Genomic DNA, 13,017 nt, shown 5'->3' on the forward strand with positions numbered 1-13,017 from the left:
CCTGCTTTAGACTGTTGATAAAGGCACAGATGCCTAAACACTGCCAGTGTCGAGTCTATTGAGCCATTGCGGCATATTCATTAATAAAGTGGTTGTTTTGAACAATACACCCTTGGCTGATCTATTGACATCCTACCCTCACGACTCCCTCGTTGTGAGGGATTTCAGTGTCCCACCCTTGGAAAGTACTATTTTGGTACAACCCAAACACCTGGACTGGTCTAGTGGGATGATAAGGAAGAGTAAATTAGTTCTTAACCAGCTAACTTTCTTTGCTTGAGTATCTCCAAACCAGTTCAGAACCTAACATTTGTTTTTCTATTATTTGAATCATAAAAATTTTGATTTTGGCTAGTTTGTTAATTCATGTTTGTTCTTTATTCTGGAGGGCTTTATCCTTCATTAGTTGCTCAGTTGAGTAGTTTAGATCCTAGGTGATCTTTTTTCCTTTTAATTGCCTTTACTCTGCTTTGTTTTATACTAACTGGCCAAGGGTTTGCATAGGTTTCTTAAGTGTTGACATCATAGTTCAGTAGTTCTCGGTCTTCACATGCTAGCAGGACAGCACAGACTGCATGGACTGATCTAGAGGGACTTGTGAGAAAGAAATTGACAGGTAAGAAATAAATCACCTATTTCATTGAAATTACTGTCATATTAACAAATCTAGACCAGTCATATATGCATAATTACATGTCTAAACTTGAAATTATTATATAGATATATTTCATAAAGTATTTAAATTGGATATGTCTTCACAGATAGCAACATTGAAACGGCAGGCTCGATACAAATGCTCCACTGTCCCAGAAAATGCTGAGAAGGAAGCTCAAAGCCTCTTTGTTACGGAGGTAAATATTATGCATGTTATGTAGCTGTGTGTTTGCCAATTCAATATATTTTTCTTAATGTAAGTGTTTTGTTTTTAAACTTCACTGAAATACTTTAATATATTGGATTTTGATGATTTAAATACTGATATTGTTTGTGGTTCAGCAGTACATAAGCATTATGAATATGTTCAATGTGACACACTTATCCCTTGCTCTAACCAGCAGAGGGATTAAGTGTGTTGAGTTCTGGCCTGTCGGCGTGGCCTCCTCAGGTTGGAGGAAGGCTTTTCAGGTTATAACAAACCTAGGCGCCTGCCTAGTCTGCCAGGCCACACTGAGAGTAGCTTGTAAAGAGAAGACCACACAGGTAAGTCTTGTTACAAAAGAATGTTCTTGTACTTTATTGAACCCGGGTGTCTGAATACCATCAGCCACCTGCATGTCATGTCAAAAATATAAAATACAAAGTAGCTTGCAGTTGTCAGAATGGCTTGCTACAAATGCCACATACAGTTCAATACCCTGGACTCTTCAGTCTAACTACAGTCCTCTTCACCAGGGGTAAAGGTAAATGAAAAATATCAGAAAAATAAACTTTCAAACTTTTGCAAACACAGCCAGAGTAATTACAGTTCCCAAACCTAGCAATGAATTTCTCAAACATTTCAGCTTACCTAGCTGAGACACGGGTAGGTTTTGCTGAGCAGGCTTCACAGCTCGTTACTATCAGCTGAGCTTCCTAGCCGACGGAACATAGCATGACATTAGGTAAGCTGTGAACTTCACTGAGGTTTTCACACGGAGCTTTCACACCCCTATAGATAAAGTTCCTTGAACAAACAATGCTCTCCGGGGCGTCACACAGTGTAACGGAGAGATTTTCCTGCTCTCCCCCCTAATCACTCTCAGCTGGGCTTGGGTTACAGGAGCCGGCATAAGCACAGCCTTGCTTCCTTCCCCTTAGCAACTAACCTCCATGTCAGTGGGGAAATAGCCAGCTTCCAGCAGTGGTTCCGAGACATCCATAGCCTCTGTCTGCTCAGCAACCTCTGGGGTGGAGCTGAGGTAGTCCTCGGTCATCTCCACATCCTCACTGCTGTGGGCTGGAGGAGAGAGACTTTTCCCCTCATCTGCCTCCAAGCCTTGCTGCTTCTGCCGCTGCCTGAGCTCGTTAGCTCTAGCCCCGTCCTGGCTCTCCCTGCTCTCTCTACTGAGATCCCATACTCTGTTTTTATGTGGGTTAAAACCCCACCCCTCTCTCCTAGGAGCAGCTGTGTTAGGCAGGAAATCCCTAGGGAAATAATTCAGGTTTCTCCTAGGCTGGTAATGAGCATACCTTCCAGCACTGGGACTCCACTTCTCAATAAGAGTCCTATCAGGCGGGGAGGAAGTGACGTCATCTCGCCGAATGGCAGCTTAAAGCAGAAGCTCCGTCGGGCTTTTGCTGCACTGCGCGCTGAGCGCTTCCAAAGTGAGGAGTTTCGGCCACTTTGTGGGTGATCCGGGGTCCCCTTTCCATGGCGACTCGCAAGCGCCTCGAAAAATTTAAATTTTTTGGAGATCCGCCCGAGAAATCGGGCTTAGAGGCGGCGAGCAGCGGGGGGGAGAAAAAAAAGATGGCGGCCGGATCGGCGATTCCCTCCGAGTCGGAGGATGAGGGCCTGCCAGAGCAGATGGGGGATGCTGGAGAGCTGCCCCCGAAATCAATAACGGACTGGTTCAAAGACTTGAAGGCAGAAATCGTTGGAGTGAGGGGGGATGTCAGAGCTGCAATAATGGAGCTGAAATCTGAGGTCAGTGCATTGGGAGCCCGAGTCTCGGCTTCTGAAGACCACGTGGCCACTCTTACTGCGGAGGTGTCTACAACCAAGGATGTTACTGGCCGCATATCTAACGAGCTCCGGGACCTACAGAATCAAGTGGAGGACCTTGAAAATCGCTCTCGGCGCAGCAATCTGCGCTTTAAGGGAATCCCTGAAACTGAGGCTTACAGAGACTGTAAAGCGGTGGTTAGAGCTTTTTGTGAACACCTGCTGCGAGCTGACGGGGCGGATGTACCGGAGACCATTGTGCTGGTACGTGCCCATCGTAGTCTGGGAACTGCCCGAGCCCAGGGCACCCGGGATATCATCGCTTGCTTTGGGGAGTTCACCCTAAAGGAAAGAATTTTGCTGGCTGGCCGTCGACAGTCTGCTCTCCGGTGGAATGATTTGGCTGTGGGAGTGTTTCAGGACCTGGCTTGGACTACGTTGCAGAAGCGGAGAGCGTTTCATGAAGTCACGCAAGTGTTGCGCTCTGGGGGCCATAGATACCGTTGGCTCTTTCCCTTCGGCATGTGGCTGACTATTAATGGTTCGTCTAGACGTGTGAGCACGGTGTCGGAAGCCTGGGCGGAGATGCGGGCCCTGGGCTGTGGGAATCTACTGGATGCAGACCGGCCGCCGGCGGTGGCTTCTGCATCGGCGCAGAGTGAGCCTTGGAGCACTGTACTGCGCTCGGGCAAGAAGTCAGCGAAGCCCCAGTCCTGAACACACCGGTTTCCTCTTTTTCTGGTTAGCCTTGATACCAGGCTTGGCCTTGGCTGGTTCGGAGTGGACTTCTTGGACTTTTCTGGTGGAGCTGGAGGCTATAGCTAGCCCTCTGCTTTATTGGACTGGAGATTTCTGATAGCTTTGTGCTGTCCAATATGTTACCAGTAATATTGCCGATTTAGCATGTACTAGTGCTAAGGTTGTATGGTAGTATTGCCAATTCTGCATGTAATATTTCACAGCGTGGTTGATGGGTGGTTTAGTTACCTGGCTGTTTGGGTTTGGACTGTGTTATGTGTTACGGTTGGTCTGCTGGGGGTTGGGTGAGAGGGGGGAAGGACTGGGAGTTGAATACAAGGGAGGGGGGGGTGTGGAGTGGCACATGGTGACAAGGTGTGGAGGTATTCTTTGGGAGTTTCTTGGACATAGTGGAGGGGTGAAGATTGCCTGTAGGGGAGGTTTGCACTTTCTCCGCGCTGGCGAATCCTGGAACTAAGGGTTCGAGGCAGCATGGGGGAGGGGGGAGGGGGGTGGGGTCTGGGGGGGTTAGGGTGGGGAGGGGGGGGGGGGGGAGGGGGGAGGAGAAGCTTTTCACTATAGGTTCGTGGAATGTTAATGGGCTTAATAGCCCGGGTAAGCGTAGTATTGTATGTAAAGAACTGGCTCGACTGCAATGGGATGTTTGTTTACTTCAGGAAACACATTTGAGGCCTCGAGATGTGGCTGTTTTACGTTCCCCCCTTTATGATCAGATTTGGACTCACCAGGGGGCGACTCCAGGGAAGAAGGTGGGGGGCTTGGCTATATTAGTGCGCAAGGGCTTGGGGCTGGTGGTTAATCAAGTTTATCGTGATGGTGCAGGGCGCTGTTTAGCCCTTGTGGCTACGTTACAGGGTCGCACCATAACTCTTATCAATCTGTATGGCCCCAATACAGATCAGGCCAGCTATTTTGGGTCTCTTAAAGCGGATCTGGTTGGGTTGGTGAAGGGGTCTGTGTACCTTGGGGGGGACTTTAATGTTACACCAGATGTTGTTTTGGATCATTCAGTAGGCGGGACTCGCTCTCCGTCTAGGGCTGCTAGACGGGCTTTACTGTCATTGTTCTCTTCTCTGGGCTTGGTGGACTGCTGGAGGCTGTCTCATCCCACACAGCGTTCCTATACTCATTACTCACATGCACATAAATCGTATGCACGTATAGACGGGCTATGGACCCATCGAAATTCGTGGGGGGGGATTCGACAAGCTGAAATAGGAACTATTCAAATTTCTGACCATGCGCCTGTATGGGTGGCCTGTACGGGTTACTGGGCTGGGGAGGGACGGCGTTTCTGGAGACTCAATGAGTCTTTATTGAAAGATCCTGTGGTGGTTCGGGAGGTGAATGAGGCGGTAGACCAGTACCTCCAGATTAATGATAATAACACGGTTAGCGATGCGACTTTGTGGGATGCCCTGAAGGTGGTGGTGCGGGGTATTTTCATTAAGTGGGGGGCTCGTCGTAAGCGTCAACGGGCGCAACGTTCATTGGCATTGCATGAACAGTTAGAGCGGTTGGGGAGGCAGCATCAGAGACACCAGGACCCCTTGGTGTATGAGCATCTTCTTAGGGTAAGGGCGGAACTTTCTTTATTGCAGATGGGGGAATATGAGTTTTTGAGAGAGCGTTTGAGTCAAACGGTTTATGAGTATAATAATACCCCGGGATCTCGACTGGCTCGGCTTATTAAGCTGAAGCAAGCGAGAGCAGCTATTACAGAGATAAGGGATCCGCGGGGTACGGTACATCGTTCAGATTCGGCTATTAGCGCGGTCTTCCTTAAATTTTATTCTGATTTGTATCAGAAATCCGGGGGGCGAGATGCAATGGCTCTGGAGGGATATCTCTCGGAGTTGCGGCTTCCTCGGCTTTCGGACGTGGATAGTGATATGCTTAATGAACCTATTGAATTGGGAGAGGTCCTGGGAGTCATTGCTAATTTGAAGTTGGGGAAATCGCCTGGCCTGGATGGGTATACTAATCAGTTTTATAAACTTTTTCGGGAGATTCTCGCTCCGCTGTTGGTTAGAGTTGCGAACGGGATACGGGGAGGTTCATCGTTGCCCTCTACTATGGGAGAGGCTGGGATCACAGTCCTGCTTAAACCGGGTAGGGATCCTACTGGGTGTGGGTCATATCGACCGATCTCCTTATTGAATACGGATGCAAAAATTTTAGCAAAGGTCTTGGCGCTTCGCTTGGGCCGAGTTCTGCCCTCTCTGGTGCACTTGGATCAATCGGGTTTTGTTCAAAGGCGGCAGGTTGGTGATAATATTAGACGAACGTTACATCTCATGTGGGCGGCACAGAGGTCTTCTGCCAAGATTGCCTTTTTGGCAATTGATGCGGAGAAGGCTTTCGATCAGGTTGACTGGGAGTTCTTGTGGGAAGTGATGACTCGGATGGGGTTGGGAGCTTCTTTTTTGGCCTGGGTGCAAGCCTTCTATGCGGCCCCCAGAGCCACAGTGCGTGCAAATGGGGTTTATAGCGAGTTTTTTTCCATAGGGAGAGGCACTAGACAGGGATGCCCTTTGTCTCCTCTGTTGTTTGCTCTCTCTATGGAACCTCTGGCCATTCGTATTAGGGAACATGGTGATTTATTAGGGGTGATGATTGGGGATATGGAACATCGATTAGCACTGTTTGCCGATGATGTGTTATTGTATGTCCGAGAACCGGAGGTCTCGTTACCTATTTTGGTGGATCTTTTGTTGGACTATGGGAGGGTTTCGGGGTTTACGGTGAATATGGATAAATCTGAACTGTTGAGTGTAACTTTAGGGGCTGAGGATCAGCGTAGATTAGCTGCCCGGTTTCCCTTTCGCTGGGCTCCTGGGGTTATCCGCTATTTGGGGATTCGTTTACCGGTTGATTTATCCCAATTATATACAGCTAATTACGCTCGGATTATTCACCAAATTCGGACTGATATACAACGCTGGAATGGGTTTTGGTTGTCTTGGTGGGGTCGCATTGCAGTTTTAAAAATGAATATTTTACCCCGCTTGCTTTTTCTCTTTCAAACGTTACCGATTTCGGTTCCCAAATTGGTGTTGAAACAGTTGCACACTTTGTTCTTTCGGTTTATTTGGCAGGGGAGATCCCCTCGTATTTCTAGAGCTGCATTGTGGGCGGCCAGGGACAAAGGGGGGCGGGCGGTGCCGAATTTGTTCTGGTATTACCGGGCTGCTCAGCTGCGGCTCCTATTGGATTGGGAAATAGCGGACTTTAAATTGGCGGTACGCATGGAGCAGCATTTTGTGGGTCGTCCCTGCTTGAAACATTGGCTTTGGTCCTCGTCCATGGGGGGCCGGACGGTGGCGGTTCCGGGGAATCCGTTTTTGGACCATCTAGTGAAAGTGTGGTGTGTCACTCGAAAGCGTTGGGGGGGTGGGGTGGTCCCATCGGTGCTTGGTGCGATGCGGGAGGAGCCCATGTTCCCGGCCGGTGGGGAGAGTTCTGTTTTTGTGCGCTGGGCGCAGTTGGGGCTACACACCTTTAGGGATGTGCTTCAGAAGGGGGTCCTGGTGTCTTTTGAAACCTTCAGAATCAGTGCTGCCTTGCCCAAAGGAGATTTTCTAGCCTATTCTCAGATACGTCATTTTCTTCACTCCCAGAAGTGGGATCGGGAGCCTATTCAGTCTCTAGATCCCTTGGCTCACTTGTGGGTCACACTTAGGGGCCTTCCTAAACCGGTTTCTGTTCTTTACCAATATATTCGGGGCTCCTTTTCTTTCCCGGCTCTCTACCAGCGGGCTTGGGAGGTGGATCTGGGTTGTACCTTCTCGGTTGGGGAGTGGGCACTGATCACTACAGAAGTAGGCAAGGCATCCTCTTGTGCACTTATTAAGGAAAATGCCTATAAAGTGGTCATTCGGTGGTACTACACGCCGGAGCGACTACATCGAATGTTCCCTGGTGCTTCGGTACTGTGTTGGAGATGTGGGTTGGCTTCGGGGACTTTTTTGCATATTTGGTGGGACTGCCCTATCCTACAGCCTTACTGGAGGAAGGTCGTGGGATGTTTATCACAACTGTTACAAATTTTATTGCCATTTTCTCCACAGGGGTGTTTGTTGGGCCTTTATAATGTGTGTTTATATTCCTGGCAAACCAAACTTAGACGCTGGGGTTTGGCGGCTGCCAAGTGCTTGATTGCTGCTCATTGGAAGCAGGAACTGGCACCTACTCAACTGGATTGGACTCTTAAGCTTCAATTTATTTATCAAATGGAACTGTCTATTGCAAAGCGTCATGGTTACTATTATACTTACACACGGACTTGGACACGAATCCTTGAAAAAATCGAATCTTTGTTTTAAGCTTCTTTCGGGGGGGGGGGATGGTGGATGGGGGGACTCTCCTGCAGAACCAACAGGGAGTCCCTCTTTGTTAGTGGTAGTGCGGGGGGGTGGGGGGATATAGTGGAGTTAGGGTTACTGCTTTCTACTGGGGGATTGTTGGTAGGGGTGGGAGCACTCTTTGATGATTGTATTGTTGGGGGAGCATGATGAGACTTATAGATCTCTGGTTGTGGTTTTGTATGCTTGTTTGCACCTCTGTTGTTTCTGTTATGCAATTTCTGGTGTGTATACTTTAATACTCAAAATCTTTTAATAAACATTTAATGATAAAAAAAAAGAGTCCTATCAGGCTTTCTAGAGTACCTGTCCTGAGATGGCGCTCTCTGCTGGATGTACCTATATTCCTGTCTCTCCTGCCCTGCCTCACTGTCTGAGGGGTAGTCAGCCAAAACCAAACCTTTACTTTTAACCTGGTCAGCCCTTCTGACCAGGGACCGTGTTCTGCTTTTATCCCTTACAGGGACGAAGCTGGCCACAGGTTTGTCACATCAGTCATCAAACTGTATAGACATGTGACGCTCCTTTCTGTAGATAATGAGCCTGATTTTACAATGGCTTTTTTCCCAGTCTTTATGGGGAAATAGGTTAGTATAGTTTTCCTGGGCGGTGTACTACATGATACCTGAATGCCTGTAGAGCTAAATACCAGCGTGTTAGACGCGTGTTATTATTACGCATAGTATTTAGCCATTTTAAGGCAGCATGGTCTGTGACTAGGGTAAATTGTTTTTCCTGCAAATAATGTGCTAATGTCTGTACAGCCCACTTGACTGCCAGACATTCCTGTTCCACTGTGGCATAATTCCGTTCGTTAGGATGGAGCTTCCGACTAAGGAACAGGACTGGGTGTTCAACCCCTTCACTCTCCTGACTCAGGATAGCCCCTAACCCTTTTCCAGAGGCATCTGTTTGTATGTTGAGAGGCTTGTTGAAATCTAGAGCCTTCAGGACAGGCCGTTTACACAGGCTTTCCTTCAAGTCTCCAAAAGCCTGTATAGTAACATAGTAACATAGTAGATGACGGCAGATAAAGACCCGAATGGTCCATCCAGTCTGCCCAACCTGATTCAATTTAAATTTATTTATTTATTTATTTTTTCTTCTTAGCTATTTCTGGGCAAGAATCCAAAGCTTTACCCGGTACTGTGCTTGGGTTCCAACTGCCGAAATCTATGCTATCTGATTCCCACTGTAAGGTATCTGGTCTCCCTTTCTTCAACATATCTGTCAGTGGGGCTGCTTTTGAAGAGAAATGCTGGATAAATCTCCTATAGTAGCCTATTAGACCTAGAAAGGCCCTAAGCTGTTTCTTGGTACATGGCCGAGGGTAGTCTCGAATGCACTGGACCTTGTCCACCAAGGGCCTAACCTGCCCCCTTCCTACAATGTAGCCTAGATATCTAACCTCTCTTTGGCCTACAAAACATTTTTTTGGGTTGACCTTGAGGCCTGCCTCCCTCAGTGACCTCAGAACTGCTGCTACCTGTCCCAGATGTTCCTCCCATGATGTCGAGTGTATGACAATGTCATCAATATAAGCGTCAGCGTAATCATAGTGGTCCCTTAATACTTCCTGGACCGCCTGTTGGCAAGAAGCCGCCGCCCCATGTAAGCCAAAGGGCATACGCCTAAACTGAAACAAACCCTGGGGCGTACTGAAGGCTGTCTTAGGCTTAGCCTCCTTGGTCAGCGGTATTTGCCAATAGCCCTTTGTCAGGTCTAATGTTGTGAGGAACTGGGCTTGCCCTAACCGATCAAGCAGCTCATCCACTCGTGGCATCGGGAACGCATCAAATTGCGAAATTTCGTTCAACTGTCTAAAATCAATACAAAATCGTGGGGTCCCGTCCGCCTTTGAGACAATAACTATCGGGCTGCACCAGGGGCTTTGGGATGGTTCTATTACCCCAAGGGTCAACATTTCCTGGACCAATTCCTTCACTAAGGTCCTTTTCCCTTCAGCCAGTCTATAGGGACGAAGCCGGACCACCTTTCCTGGGGTAGTGACGATATCGTGAGCCACTATCCTAGTCTTCCCCGGCATCGTGGAAAACACATCTTTAAAGTGATAAATCATATCTTGAACCTGATGTGCTTGTGTCTCAGTAAGTTCCGTCCCTATGTTCACCTTCTCTTCGGCAACCATATCAGCTATCTGGGGACCCAAGTCCTCATCCTTACATTGCTGGGCCACCAAGGTCAACACTTCCCTATCTTTCCAGGGCTTCAGGAGATTAACATGGTATGTCTGTACCCTGTTCTTATGGTCTGTCACCCGGTAGTCTACCTGACCTATTCTTTCTATTATAGTGGCTGGGCCCTTCCAATGAGCTAAAAATTTGTGAGAGTCCAAGTGGATCAGTACCAACACCCGATCTCCTACCTGCAGCTGGCGAGTCTTCGTCCCCCTATCATAGTAGGTTTTTTGACGACGTTGACTCCACTCCAGGTTATCCCTGCCTACCTTCAATGCCCGGTTCAACCCCTGTCTTGATCGTGCTAAGTATGTAATTATACTGCTCCCTGATTCTGCGGGAAAATCCCATTTTTCCCTGAGCATATCTAGCATACCCCTAGGTGGTTGTCCGAACAACATTTCATGAGGACTTACTCCCAGAGAGTCTAGCACCTTTTCTCTAGCTGCAAATAAGGCCAATGGTATGAACAGATCCCAATCTGTAGGTTTGTCTCCAACGCCTTTCTTTAACATCTGCTTTAACGTTTGATTAAAACGTTCGACCATGCCATTAGCCTGTGGATGGTAAGCAGAAGTCTTGATATGGCGTATACCAAAGCCTTCCCAGAAAGCCCTCATCTCGGTGGAAAGGAAGTTACTTCCCTGATCAGTAAGAACCTCCCTAGGGAATCCTACCATACAAAAGAGTCCTAACAGTTCCTTCATGATGGCCGCTGATGTCGCCTTCCTTAAAGGAAACGCCCATGGGAATCGGGTCGTAACGTCCATTACAACTAAGATGTAATTATTCCCTCTCGGGGTTTTCTCTAGGGGGTCCCACAATGTCCATAGCAATCCTTACTAGGGGTTCTTCTACTATGGGAATGGGAATGAGAGGAGCTCTAGCAGGTTTTGCCAATGATAGTCTCTGACACACTGGGCACGATTGGCAGAAGTCTATCACCTCTTGACGCGCTCTTGGCCAGCAAAACCGTTTCTTCACTTGCTGCCAGGTGGTTTCAGCCCCCTTATGTCCCGACAGAGGATGGTCATGGGCTGCTCTCATCACCACCCCTCTAAACCCCTGTGGTACCATAAGTTGCTGTTTTTCTTCCCCCTGTTCTCCCCCCCAAGCTCTCTTGATATAACAGGCCTCTTTTGACTATCAACCGGTATCCTTCTTGGGTATTTCCCACCCGTTGCCAATCTTCCCTTAGGGTAGGATCTGCCTTTTGTTCTGCTTGGAAGGTGGGAAAGGTGTCCATAACCTCCTGGGGTAACCAAGGCACTTCCCTATTCTTGACAGATTGTTTCAAGGCCCGGCCCCTTTGCTGCTGTTGCTTTCTCCTCTGGGCCCTGGTCCGGCACTCCTGCCTTTGCTAGTATCTATGGAATGCTTCCCCTGTGAAGGGAAATATTTTTCCTAGAGGGGTCTCTGACTCTGGCGCTGGGGCCCCTTTCGACTGGGTGTTAACCAAATTCTGTTTCACCCCAATCGCTTCTGTGAACCCCCAACCAGTCTCTTCCTAATATAAGATCATACGGGACAGCTGGCACTAGGGCTACAAGTGTCCGGTACACTTTATCCTTAAAGCACACCGTAGTGGGCCTTAGGTCATAACGGACCGTATCCCCATGTACGCATTTAATCATTACTGAGCTACGGTTTCCCTGTTCCTTCTCTCTAGGAAAAACTTTCTTCCAGAATTGGAGAGCCATCATGGATTGGTCTGCCTCCGTATCGAGCAAAGCCATAGTAGCCTGACCCCCTACCGATACTGGAATGAAATACTCTCCTCCATGCTCTTCTTTAGTTGCAGAATAAGTCCACATAGAACGCCCCTTCTTCTGACCCTCATCTTGTCTGTGCCCTTTTCCCCCGTTCCTATAGCCCTGACTCCCTTTAGAAGTTAAGGGTTTCCTATACTCAGGGTGGGTGGGACGTTGGGTGTTGTTAGGCTGGGGTCTAGTATCTCTAGGACCTCGGGACTGTGATCTATGAGGCACGCTATCTTCCTCGCTAGGAGTTTGGGCATCTAAATATGCCTCTGCAGATGTTAGAATGTGTGCCAAATTTTCACTTCCCTGCTTCCTCAGCCACCCCCTCAGATCTTTGGGCATAGATTCCAGAAATTGTTCCCGGACTACCTCCGCGAACATTGCCCTGGGGTCTAACATGTAAGGGTGCAACCATTTCTCTGCCAGCCTGTTAATCCGCTGGAGGAGAGCTTTTGGTCTTTCTTTGTGGTGCATTTGCACAGACCTAAGTGTCTGCCTATAGTACTCCCTCGTGTACCCTAGGTAATCCAAAATATGCATTTTTATAGCAGGGTAATTATTAGCTTGCTCTGCAGGAATGGTCTGAAAAGCTGCTAATGTATCACCCGCTAAGCATGGCAGTAAGCGTACAGCCCACTGCTCTTGTGGCCACCCGGCTGCAGTGGCAATTCTCTCGAAAGAGTTCAAGAAATCATCCGGTGCATCTGCTGGGGTAATCTTATTTAAATTCAAAATATTTAAAGAGTTTTGTCCTACCGCCAGCTGAGAAGTCCCTGTTCCCAACACCGGTGTCCTACCAGGATTTCTTGCTGGGTTTTGTAATAGCTGCGCCATGACCTTGGTCTGTTCGCCCATGGCTATAACCAGTTCATCATGGTGTCTCCAATTGGCGTCCTGTCCTGCTCGCCATAGCTCTTGGTTGGCCTCCAGCACTTTGCGAAGATCCTCGCTCTGGCGCTGGCGTTCTCCTGCCAAGACTGCAAGCAGCTGTGGATCCATCCTGCAGACCTGTGGACGTAATCAGAAAGACAAAAACCTCCAAGTGTGGTATTTTATGGATTCCCCAAATACCAATTACCGCCCTCACCAGTCCCCGCAGCCTAGCGTGCTTACTGCAGTACTGGTGAGTCTGCGCAGGTGTGCTCATTAAGAGTGCACGGCCCTTTCTCTACGATCCTGTAATCCCTCTGGTCCCGGCCTCTCCATCTGTCTGTGGGGTTGGTCTCCTTCCTGAACCGCTCCACTCCGGATCCGCCGCTGTGAAGTCCTAAGGGATTTCCTCCACAAACTTA

At 48.5% G+C, this 13,017-nt stretch overlaps 1 protein-coding gene across 4 annotated transcripts in view; it reads left to right on the top strand.

Moving 5' to 3' along the window:
* DOCK9 (dedicator of cytokinesis 9) overlaps window positions 1-13,017 on the top strand; it is a 1,074,749-nt gene that overhangs the window by 241,029 nt on the left and 820,703 nt on the right. For all 4 annotated transcript variants that reach the window (XM_033947591.1, XM_033947593.1, XM_033947592.1 and 1 more), the window contains exon 3: window positions 762-851. In XM_033947591.1, the coding sequence (XP_033803482.1) occupies window positions 762-851 (90 nt within the window). The remainder of the gene's footprint in view (window positions 1-761; window positions 852-13,017) is intronic.

Source organism: Geotrypetes seraphini, chromosome 6 (assembly GCF_902459505.1).
Source record: "Geotrypetes seraphini chromosome 6, aGeoSer1.1, whole genome shotgun sequence".
NCBI lineage: Eukaryota > Metazoa > Chordata > Amphibia > Gymnophiona > Dermophiidae > Geotrypetes > Geotrypetes seraphini.